General features: G+C 33.6%; 2 protein-coding genes across 3 annotated transcripts; one reads left to right on the top strand and one right to left on the bottom strand.

The window, feature by feature from the left end:
- The first annotated feature begins 2,755 nt into the window (after positions 1–2,755).
- Positions 2,756–5,341, top strand: LOC112703129 (uncharacterized). Its single transcript, XM_025754452.2, has 7 exons — positions 2,756–3,572; positions 3,655–3,870; positions 3,960–4,094; positions 4,182–4,253; positions 4,360–4,554; positions 4,693–4,795; positions 5,154–5,341. Exons 1-7 carry the CDS (start codon positions 3,150–3,152, stop codon positions 5,201–5,203), a joined length of 1,194 nt encoding a protein of 397 aa, XP_025610237.1. The 5' UTR covers positions 2,756–3,149; the 3' UTR covers positions 5,204–5,341.
- A 1,188-nt stretch (positions 5,342–6,529) lies between these two features.
- LOC112703130 (universal stress protein PHOS32) lies at positions 6,530–8,875 on the bottom strand. 2 transcript variants are annotated; one of them, XR_011864038.1, is made up of 6 exons: positions 8,437–8,810; positions 8,227–8,368; positions 7,426–7,478; positions 7,140–7,258; positions 6,983–7,059; positions 6,530–6,888 (listed from the first exon to the last, which is right to left on the bottom strand). XR_011864038.1 is itself a non-coding variant. In XM_025754453.2 (5 exons), exons 1-5 carry the CDS (start codon positions 8,669–8,671, stop codon positions 6,863–6,865), a joined length of 537 nt encoding a protein of 178 aa, XP_025610238.1. In that variant the 5' UTR covers positions 8,672–8,875; the 3' UTR covers positions 6,530–6,862. The 2 variants fall into 2 exon arrangements, 1 of the variants encoding a protein (XP_025610238.1); XM_025754453.2 differs by lacking the exon at positions 7,426–7,478 and having other exon boundaries at positions 8,289–8,368; positions 8,437–8,875.
- Positions 8,876–11,584: the final 2,709 nt, after the last annotated feature.

The raw sequence follows: 11,584 nt of genomic DNA, 5'->3' as shown, positions 1-11,584 counted from the left end.
CAATCTTTTCACAAACAATTACACATACACATAGCCTGCACGTTTCTAAAAATTGTACGTCGCTGAGTGGAGTAAGAGTTATCTCCGAAAAAAGTAGTATTACATTCTAATAATAATCTTGGTCACTTAATTAATTCATACACTAATTAAAAGAACTTATAGCTGATTTTAAAATTCTCTTTCAATACCCTTACTTAAAATCTGATTTATGGTAGGAAATAGGAATATTTTATTATGTATTTTGTTTAACAATGTGTAGATTAAAACAGAAAAAAAAAACTCAATTCTCCAAAATGAATTGAGTAGTCAATGGACAAATTAATTAGGAAGTTAGTTGGAAAAGTATGATATTGTATTTAGGATAATTTTACGACAAAAAACTTTTGCGAAAAAATAAAAAACAATAATATATAATTTATTTTAAAAAAATTAATAAAAATAAAATGATATATTCTCATAACAAAATATCTAACTATCTAAATGAATTTTCATTTTTTCACCGTTTTTCTTCTTTATCTTGGTATATGTTTTGAGAGTTACTGAAAATTGGGTTGTTCTTGCGTCTAAACGTGAGATCCAGACTCTTTTTAGGACAGCATCTAATTTCTTTAGGTATCGAGATACTACCGTTTGAGTTCCTTGTGAAGAGGTGTGGGATGGAACCTGTAAGAAACTCTGATGTTTAAGTTAACAAGGTTTAAGTAGGTATTTATTAGTAGATTAGGTTTTAAATATACTTGAGGGTGTCAGTGTATTTATAATAGAATAGATAAACACCTTTTAGAGTAGTTCCACCTTTGATAATGAATTATCATTCCTTTTTTCTAAGAAAGTTGTTGAGATTTCCCTTTTACATGAGTGGAAGATATTTTAGAAGTTGTTTACTTATTTAGATAAGTAGGGTTGTACTGCGGTCACCGTGTCTGACCTCTATGAGGTCAGGTAGGAGTGAATGAGATTAGTCCTCTTAAGTGGGTCGTTATTCATTTTGGGCCTAGCTATGTTCATGGATCAGGGTATGAACAATGTCTCTGCTTGAGTCTGACTTTTAAGAAGTCGAACTTGAGCATTTGTAGGTCATGTTGAATCCACCAAGGCATCAATGCTGAAAAGTGGGGTAGGGGTCTTTAGGGTAGGCTTTGTTGTAGTCGGTATAATCGGCGCGCATTCTCCATTTTTCGCTCTATTTTTTTCACGAGTACGACATTAGCCAATCCTAGCGGGTATTTGACTTCTCTTATGAACCGACCTCTAGTAAAGCTTGCACGTACTCTTTCACGACTTGTACTCTTTTAGAGCCAAACTTTCGTCGCTTTTGTTGAACAGGTCGCGATCCCAAGCAGACAACAAGATTGTGACTCATGAAGTCAGGGTGTATCCCGGGCATATTTGAGACTTTCCAAGCGAAGAGATAAAGGTATCGTTGTAAGAGCTTAACGATATTTGCCTTCAATTTCTTATTCAAGTTAACTCCTATGCTTGTCGTTTTTTTTGCCTGATCTCTGATTTGAACCTCTTCGATCTTTCCACCAGGTTGAGGTCGTAGTTCTTCTCGAACTTAGACACAACCTAACTCAATGGTGTTGACATCTTTTTTCTTAATGATTTTCCGTAGATTCAAGTTTTCATTATAGCATTTTCGTGTCAACCTTTGATCTCCCCTTATGGTAGTGATTTTTTCAAGGTAGAAAATTTAGGAGTGAAAACAACCGCAGCTAGTCGGTTTAAAGTTGTCCGACCTATCAATGCATTATATGCTAATGCCACGTCAACTACAATATAGTCTATACTCAAAGTTTTGGACTTCGCACATTTACCAAAAGTAGTATGCAACAGGATGAAGCTGAGAGGTCGAATTTCTCGTAAGGAGATGGGAGTGGTATTTGCAAGAGACTCCGATGATTAAGTTAGTAAAGATTTAAATAGGTTCTTAGTAGATTAGGTTCTAAATATATTTAAAGATGTCAATATATTTATAGTAAAATAAATAATTATTTTTTATAATAATTTTACCGTTAATTATGGAGGTCATTTCTTTTTAAAAAAAATTATTAAAATATTTCTTTTAAATAATGAATGAAAAATATCTTAAAAAGTAATTATTTATTTAGATAAATAAAGCTGTACTATGTTATCGTATTCAACTTCTATGAAATCAGATAAAAATAAATGAGATTAATTCTCTTAAATAAGTTATTATTCATTTTAGACCTAACTATATTTACGAGCGAGAGTATAAACAGCATCCACCTTGTATTTAACGAGAGAAGCGCGGACTAGTAACTACTACAAAAATAAAGACACACAGATCACTAGATATAAAGGGGTAGCCATTTTTAGAAGGGGTTCAAATAATGAGGTGCTAATTAATCATGATGGTACTACTGGCCTACTGGGGTGTGTTGTGTGTAGTGAGTGTACTATGCTGGATATGAAGGCGCGTGGATTCTACTGCCAATATATTGGATGCGTGTAATCGACGCGACACGTGTCGTTGTGAAGTTTGAAGCTTCCCCAGTAGGAAATTCAGAGTTGTGTAACAAATCACAACTTCCCAGGCAAGGTGGAAATGGATCACAGTTGACAACAATTCCAATAAGGGACACAGCATCTGGTGACATGTCAGATCGAAGGATCCAGGATTTGCCACGTGAAACAACCACGTGGGTGTAGACGTAAGTTGGACCGAGTTGCAGCCATTATTCAGGGGGCCCGGAAAACCATACCCAACAAAAGCATTCCCCTGCATGATTACTATTGCTAATGACGATGTTATCATAATCAAAAAGTTTTCATCATTCTTAATTTGGACCCAAAATGAAAGCGTTGTACGGGGTTGACATGAAGATGATTTAGTTACGTTGAGGGTTAGGGAGTATTACGGAGTCAAAGTGACGGGGGAGGGCCACGTGAGAGTCATGTCGGTGAGGGCCCAGCGCCCACAGGCTCGTTCATTTTGATGTATGCATCTCTTTCTTTCACACCCCACTCATTAGTTATAAGAAATAGTTATGAAATAAGGAACAATGATTTCCTTCCTAGATTAGTTTTTTATATAAATATACATACAGCCCACAACTCTATTTATTGTGTTGTGAAGCTTCATTCATCATCTCTCTTACACGGCACTAAGAAACTTAAGAAAGAAGATGTTGCACTGTCTCAACAGTAACGCTTCGGGCTCCGAGATGACAGTGCTAGAAAGGCAAAGGGCAACGATCAAGTGGCAACACAACAACAGTCATCACCAAGGATACTCCTCTTCTTCTTCACCTTCACCATCTTCATCTTCTTCAATCTCACTTGTTCAAGTTCAGAGCAGCTCTCCTACTTGCCTTGCTGCTGGAGCGTGGCCCAAACTCGACAACAACTTTCTCATGGGATTCACCTCTTCTCCTTCTTCTGGATTCCCGCTACCTCCTCCTCCTCCTCCTACAACTTCTGCTGCTTCTTTTGATCTAAATTCCGCAATCTCAAGGACTTCCAGCTGTCCACTGCCTTCTCTTGCAGAGGGGAAAGAGACTACTACTCCCAATAACAAGAGAAAAACTGACAAGTTTCACAACACCAAGGTTGGTACTTGCTTGCATACACACTAAGTCTTCCTTCTCTCACATTATTTTATATATGTTGATGTTGTTGGTTTTGATTCAGGTTGTTGCTTCAGATAATGATAACAAGGACAAGAGGGTCAAAGTGGCTGCTCCCAATGACTCAGCAACCGTAGGCAAGAAAGGCACACAAGCTTGTGGAGATAATTCCAACAAGGATAATTCAAAAGTTTCTGAGGTTCAGAATCAGAAGCCAGATTACATTCATGTCCGAGCACGCCGGGGCCAAGCCACTGATAGCCATAGCTTAGCTGAAAGAGTGGGTTCTATTTACCCAAGAAACAATGATAATGTTGGAATTGGATTTATTTTGCCACTGCAAACTCAAAGCAAGCACTCTTGTTGCAGGTTAGAAGGGAAAAAATCAGCGAGAGAATGAAGTTCTTGCAGGATTTAGTGCCCGGTTGCAACAAGATTACTGGAAAAGCTGGAATGCTTGATGAAATCATCAACTATGTCCAGTCCCTTCAACGACAAGTTGAGGTGAGAGTCGGTGTTACTGTTAGGTCCATTCTCTTCATATGCTATGTGATATTATCCTTATATAATATACTATATTATGATATGCAGTTCTTGTCAATGAAATTAGCTGCTGTGAACCCAAGACTTGACTTCAACATGGATGATCTCTTTACCAGAGAGGTAAGTACTCAGTATGTACTCAATCTTTTTTAGCTCAAATCAATTGCTGCTTTCTATATATAAATATATGTTGCTGACATGTACCCAATTCTTTTGTATTTTATAGGTGTTTCCTGCATGTGCTGCAAGTTTTCCTGCTATAGAAATGTCACCAAACATGGCTAACACTGCCTCTTATCTTCACTTCAATTCATCACAACAAATAGATGCAGGGATAAACCCTCAAGATATCAGTCTCCGAAGGACCATTAGTGCCCCAGTATCCGCGCCAGAAACCTTTCTTGATTCGTCTTGTTTCACTGTAAGTTCCCCTCTCTATCTCTCCCATTTTACCCTTTGGCCCTGTTGTGCCTAAGGTAATCAAATTATAAACTTTGATAACTACGAAATTGTGGTGCGCTTTTCTGAATTTGATATTTAGTTAATGTGCAAAATGCAGCAAACTCTGCCCTCCTCAACTTGGGAAGGTGATTTTCAAAACCTTTACAGTGTGGCTTTTGATCAAGCAAGAGCAGCATCCTTTCCTTCTCAGCTATTCACAGGTAGCCAACAAATTGTGTCATGTCAAAATCACTTTTCCCCCCTTAGCTTGATATCTTTAAAGCAGAAAGTAAAGGCAGAAGAGAGTGGATATTAATGGATGACAGAGACTTTATAGCCCCCAGTAATATTGATAATAGGCATAGAAATCTTGCTTGATGCCTCTTTTTTATCTGAATGAATCAAATTTTCAAAAAAGGATCTGTTTTATCATGAAATTATACAACAATGTTTCTTTCCCATTCCTTTTTACCTTTTAGAAAATGCTAGCATAGGTTATGGGGCATAAAACATAAAGAATATTTATGCTGGGCTACTTGACATAAATTCTAATATTGCTGTGTGTTGATTTCTCTGCAGGTCTACTTGAACCGAGCAATCTAAAGATGGAGATGGAGATGGAGATGTAGACCTCCAATTACTGTTGGATGGATTAGATTACTAAAAAGGGCCTATTATCAAGATTCTTTTTCTTTGCAAGTACATAACATATATTGTTTGTAGACTGCTACAATAGTATAAATAAATAAAATCTTAATATTAATACCTTTTTTAAGTTTTTAACCCAACCACATGTATTTTGAAAGTTTACATTACAATTAAAGCAAGTGAGAGAAAACTAAAGTGCGCCATCGACCAGCTGGCTCATATGGGACCAGGTAAACTAATCCAAGTCACATAAACGCGTTGATAACAACTTTTCACTGCCTTTTTTTTTTTTCCTTTTCTATTTTTCCTTCCCAAGACTTTATGGTAAAGCGGAAACAATTAAAAGCCGGAAAGATACTAAGCAATGAGTGAAACTAAAAAGTAAAAAAGCCTTACCGGTTTAGTTATGTCTGTGTGAAGGCAGAGATAATAGTGAAGGTGGTTGAGACTTTTGTGAGAGAGAGTTTCACAGAGGAAGCATTAGGGGACAAGAATAAGAAAGAGTGTTAATTGAGAGTGATGGATATAGGCCCGTACCGATGGCCAGACATTTTCCCTCTCTTCAATTTATTACGATGATTTTTGTCTTTCTAAGTACCCTCTCTTATTAGAGAATTGTTATGATTCAGTTCGATCCAAAAACATATATATCAATTCCACTGTCGAGTTGATATGTAGTATATGCGTCATGTTAATATGCATGAAAGGAAGTTTAATCAGGGTTTGGGATAAGTGCTGGTGGCTGGGTTATACTCACTTTCAGAGGCAATATGGGGGGTGGACCTGTCTCATTCATGGCCAAGATTTTGTTGATTCTCTTTGTTGCTGTGGATAGTGAGAGATGCATCTTGGATTGTCCTTTCATTGGCCCAACCATACACCTTCTCTTCTCTGCTCTCACTCTCACTCACATGGAACGCCGTTTACCATATCCAACTTTCAATTTAATAAAGGCAGGCTAACCAAATCCACAGAGATTCCCTTGCAACTAACTAAATTATCTTTGCTTTCATCTCAAACAGCAACTTAGCTTCCACGTTTGTGTCCCCTTCTTGGAAATTTAGAAATCTGGATTCGTACTTTTTTCATTTGAATGAAGTGTTATATACCGTAAAAGAATTGGTGTGAAGTGAAGACAACTACACAAATTTGCATCCCAAGGCTTGATATACGGCAACTGAGCACAATCTTTGACTCAGTTGAATCCATACAAAATTGGGCTCCAAAACAAAACTAGTACACCAATAGCTGATTTGTTTGTGGTCCAACAAAACTAGTTGCCTATAGCTACAACACTGCCCATTATGTTGCACAGATGAACTTTCTTTTTATTATATTTTTTCCTTAACTATTAATACAAATGAATAGTATATTTATACGAGTAGAATCTAACAGCAACTCAAATAAACCTATTCCAAAAATAAAGCTGTCCAAATGCTTTGTAACATCAAAGAAAGTCTAAACAGCACAATGAGAAAATGAGTTACTAAGCCATTGAATTAATAACATGCTAGTGGTTAATAATATGCAAGGAAAACATCTCTATTCTTGGTGAAAATGAGTCAGAACCAATCTTCATATCACTAAACATGACTGTTAGATATACTAACAAGGCCAATTGACATACGTACAAAGCTTCACTACAATATTGATGCATCTCCAGCATCTGCCAATCAAGGAAATGAAACTCCTTCAAGATTTTAATACTCAGTTACAAGAGAATACAACCCTGAAAAGAAGGACAGAGGCACAATGCAAACCTTTTCCAGGAACGATGACAACAGGTGCTGCTTTGCAGTGGTGGAAGCAGTACTCTCCAACACTTCCCTGTAGCACACTGAACAAAGAAGAAACACACTCTTGCATCAGAAATTCAGAACAGTATTGGATAACTGCAGAGAGAATGGAGAGGCAAACCTTTGAATTAAGCTTCTGCCTCTTGATCCCAGAACTACAGCCGCAGGTTTGATCCTCTCTGCTTCCCTGCAAATTACTTTCCCTGCATCACCTTCCACAATCCGAGCAACTGTCTTCACCTGCATAAAACATAACAAGGATTATTAACTAGGTACTATTGGATCGAAATGTCCACGGTACGTTTGAAGTTCATGCCTAGCAAAATCTAGGTGTAACAGAAACAAAGTATTAGAACAAGAAACATGAGAAGAATGATAAAATTCATTCATTAAGTGTTTATACATACTCATTACAAGGTGTAAAAATTTACTTGCTGCTCCTATATTCATATCTTTTCCCCTGAAAGCACAGTGTTATGATTATGAAATTGGCCCAAGCCCAAGCTTTAATACACTACTATGAAAGGAAAAGAAGACAAGAAAATAAAAAGGAAGACTGGTATGACTTTCTTCTAGACTTCCATTTGTGGAATTCTGTTTTCTCATCCTCATTTTGGTCTTGATGTCAAGCTTTTGTCAATTTGCAGGAATGACAAACCCTCTATGACTCAAGAATAGCATAGTACCTGCTTCTTATCTAGTCTCCCCAAATTTACCCCTTTTTTCTTGTTAATTCAGTTTAATTTACTTTAATTGGGCTGAGAATTAATCCCATTAGTTCAATATTGAGAACTTCTTTCTATAAGTTATTTGTGGATTAGCATCTGCTACACACTGTAATTAACTATTTTACTCTGAAGAAAGTAACTCCAAGTGTCAACTATTTTGGCAGAACAACACATTATGGAGTAGAGTTGATATGAGGAAACAGCAGCTACAAGACTCTGAGCGCGAAAATCATTCTTTGTTTTATTACAAGAGAACCTAGGCTATAACTAATAATGTCAATGCCCAAAATTCAGGATGTTAAAAAAAATCCCATATCTTGAATGAATCCGCATGATTGTTGTTTGCAATTGCATGGTGCATACATTACATATGTGATATAAGATGATAATACTATTTTCCAAGAGGGAAGTTGGATTCACAACAATACAATGAAAATAATCTGTTTGATGAATCATGGTAAGTAGTTCAAGTGGCCATACATGTTTGTTTCATGTTGCATAGTATTAAGGCAAGTGATGTTTCGAAGATGGTGAGAACTAACCATGAGGACTTGAAAAGCCTCAACGGCTAACTTCTCCATGAGACCCTGGGTTAAGTCGTACACGACCTCGTTCTTTACGTCTGCAACATATTGATGGAATAAGTAACTAAAAAAGAGAATAATGGGAAGAGAGTAATAAAAAAGTAACCAGAAACGGCGTGGACGAGGTGGATGGTATCAGCGAGGCGGCAGAGGTGGATGAGAGCCCAATCAAAAGCATGCTTGCTATTGGGAGCATGATCAATGGCTATGAGTATGTCCCTTCCTCTTCTTCGCTCCCCTGTTTCCCTCTCCAGCTCAGGCTCCCCCACCACTGGTATCAAAGACGGAAGCCTCACTTCTCGGTAGTTGTACTCCTCCACTTCCTCCATCACTGTCTCCATTATTTCTCTTCTCTCCTCTTCTTTTCTTTACTCTCTATTATTGAGGGAGGAGCCGCCTCAGCACTCAAATGTCGTGGCCAAGTGGAAAACGTCCAACTCTAATCTATTGTCTCCCACTTCAACCTTTGTTGACTTACTCTATATATGCAATTCCAGAGCACATTATTTTGCTTTTCTCTTGGGGTCCTCTAACAAATCATACTCAATATTCATTTCGTATAAAATTGCTATAATTATCTACAGTTCTATGTTACAATAATAATTCATTAACTGCACGTTTTAGAAATTTCACATTCATTTTTTTTTTTGTTTATAATATTTTAAATGTTATATAAATAATTAAATATATTTTAATAACTCTGTATAGATTTTTCTCTTGCTGGAAAAATTAAGAGTGTAACGCTAATTTGGTTTGATTATTTGCGAATTGCTTTTGAAATAATTACCTTTGAAATAATTGAATCATTTTTTTTGGTAGGGAAAGAGTATTTTTTAAAAGAATGTTTTTTGTTTGGACATAATGAAATAAAATTAGTTTTATAATTAGCAAATGAAATTAATATAATTTTAAAGTAGATAAATGTACATTTTTAAATATACCAGTGTTAAACTCGTGCGATACACAAATTTATATTTTAATTTGATATGATAAATTAAAAATAATATTTTATAATCATAAATTTTTCGAATTTAGTATAATACTATTATTGTCATTACATAATAAACGTACTGAATATGCTGTTTTATCTTTATTCAAAGTAAAATGCAAATGGAATAGTTTAAAATCTATAAAATTCTTAAACCATAAAAAAAAAACCTAAAAAATAAGAACGTATATACTGTAATATTAGTAATATGTCAATTTTACATTAAATTTTATATCAAAAGCTAATAAAAAATTATTGACAACCTAATATTTTACTAATCTTATTGAAAAAGTAATTGGCATATAATGTTGTACTCTCTATTACATCTCATATATTACAATACTCTTTGATATTTGGAGTTTTAAAACTCCATGTAATTTAAAAAAAAAATACTATCAAAATTCAAAACTCAATTTAACCTTGCCATTGATTTGGCTTAACATTTAATGTATATTGATAAGATCAATAAACAATTAATACAATTTTTTTTGTAAAACTCAAACACATTAATTACAACCTCTAAAATATATTTTTAATAAATGATAATTATGATAGCTATAAAAAATTTAATATGCTCTATTAATATTTAATATATAAGTTATTAAGGTTATTAAATGAGTTCATAAAATCTAATTAATTAATAATTTTATATTTTATTTATTTTAATTATTTATTTAAATTATAATTTATCTTATAAAATTTATCTTATATATTATTTTCTTTAGTTCATTGAAAATATTAAGTTCTTCCACGGATAAATTTATCCCTATTTCTATATAATTTGGATCGTATTCGTATATTTTTATTTTTTATTAATCTAATTTTATTCACATATTTAAATTTTAAAATTATAAAAATTTGTATATAAAATTTAGATAAATATAATTTAAATTAATAATTTATATTTAATAAAAATAAACGTATTTATATTATTTTTATTATCTTAAGCGAAAGATATCTCTAACTATATTTTTTTAGTAAGATTTATTAATCTTTTCACATATTATGTATCTGTATATACACTCAAATGTTATTAATTTAAAAGATTACATATATTTATATCTTTTGTTATTAATTTATGTACCTATACATACACTCTAATGTTACGATTACATATAATATTATTATCGTCATTATATAATAAACATACTGAATATATTGATTTATCTTTATTCAAAATAAAATGCAAATAGAACATTTTGAAGTTATAATATTCTTGAACCATAAGGAGGGAGACATGAAAAAATAAGAACATATAACTGTAACAATAGTATGTCAATTTTATACAAAATTTTATATCAAAAGGCTAATAAAAAATTATCGACAACTTAGTATCTTACTAACTTCATTAGAAAAGCAATTGGCATATGATGTTGGCTTCCTGTTACACATTTCATCCTCTCAAGTCTGAAAGTAGAGTTATAGATAAATTAGTTATATCCATGAGTTCTTCAACTTTTCATGCTTTCTTTCTTCATTCCCTTGATCCAATCTTTGCCTCCTAAACCTTAAATCACTTAACAAACATATCAAGGCATCTAATGGAATCAAGGTAAATTATATTTATCTATTTTAAGATCTAAAAAGCATATTTTCACTCTTGAGCACAATTAAAGGAGAATATACAAAACCATGCTATTTCATTGCATAAATGTGGGTAAAAGGTTATAAAATCCCCTAAATCAAGCATAAGATAAGCCATACAAATGGGTTTATCAATCCACAGTAAATATTTGTACAAAAGTGTAAATTATAACATGCTATTAAAATGAAAATAATATTTTTCTTATCTAACTATTATTAAAATTTTCTTTGAATTCGACATTTGTTGTATGTTGATGACTTTGAATTGCCGTCTTTGTCTAGAATTAGAACCCTGAGGCCACTGCACTCTTAACTCTTGACAAAACAACACAAAGTTGTCCATGGGTGAATACTGATTTTGGCAAATAAAGTCCTACATGTGATAATGATTGACTCTGACTCTTATTAATGGTAATTGCAAAGCATACTGTTAATAGAAATTGTCTCCGTTATAACTTAAATGACAATTCTGAATCTGAAAGGGATCAAGTTCAATTTTAAAAAATTAAATATCAGCACAAAAACTTTCTATTTGTATTACTATAAAGATAATTAACAATTTAAAATTAAAATTAAATTAAAATTTTACTTCCAAAAAATAATTTTAAAAAATAAAAAGATAGAAATTAAGATCTCTTAAATTCGTACAGAATTAAGTTAGGGTTACAAAACAAGCAAGCAC

Source organism: Arachis hypogaea, chromosome 7 (genome assembly GCF_003086295.3).
Source record: "Arachis hypogaea cultivar Tifrunner chromosome 7, arahy.Tifrunner.gnm2.J5K5, whole genome shotgun sequence".
Taxonomy (NCBI): domain Eukaryota; kingdom Viridiplantae; phylum Streptophyta; class Magnoliopsida; order Fabales; family Fabaceae; genus Arachis; species Arachis hypogaea.
This window is presented reverse-complemented; position numbering and strand designations above follow the sequence as displayed.

What these genes read in the sequence shown, in the direction of transcription:
- LOC112703129 (XM_025754452.2), top strand. Translation starts at nt 3,150, where the DNA reads ATGTTGCACTGTCTCAACAGTAACGCTTCGGGCTCCGAGATGACAGTG. An exon ending in CCCTTCAACGACAAGTTGAG is followed by an intron (nt 4,095 to 4,181) that starts GTGAGAGTCGGT and finishes TATGATATGCAG; the next exon opens with TTCTTGTCAATGAAATTAGC. An exon ending in TTGATTCGTCTTGTTTCACT is followed by an intron (nt 4,555 to 4,692) that starts GTAAGTTCCCCT and finishes TGCAAAATGCAG; the next exon opens with CAAACTCTGCCCTCCTCAAC.
- LOC112703130 (XM_025754453.2), bottom strand. Translation starts at nt 8,671, where the DNA reads ATGGAGACAGTGATGGAGGAAGTGGAGGAGTACAACTACCGAGAAGTG. An exon ending in GGCAGAAGCTTAATTCAAAG is followed by an intron (nt 7,060 to 7,139) that starts GTTTGCCTCTCC and finishes TTCTTTGTTCAG; the next exon opens with TGTGCTACAGGGAAGTGTTG. An exon ending in TGTCATCGTTCCTGGAAAAG is followed by an intron (nt 6,889 to 6,982) that starts GTTTGCATTGTG and finishes CTTGATTGGCAG; the next exon opens with ATGCTGGAGATGCATCAATA.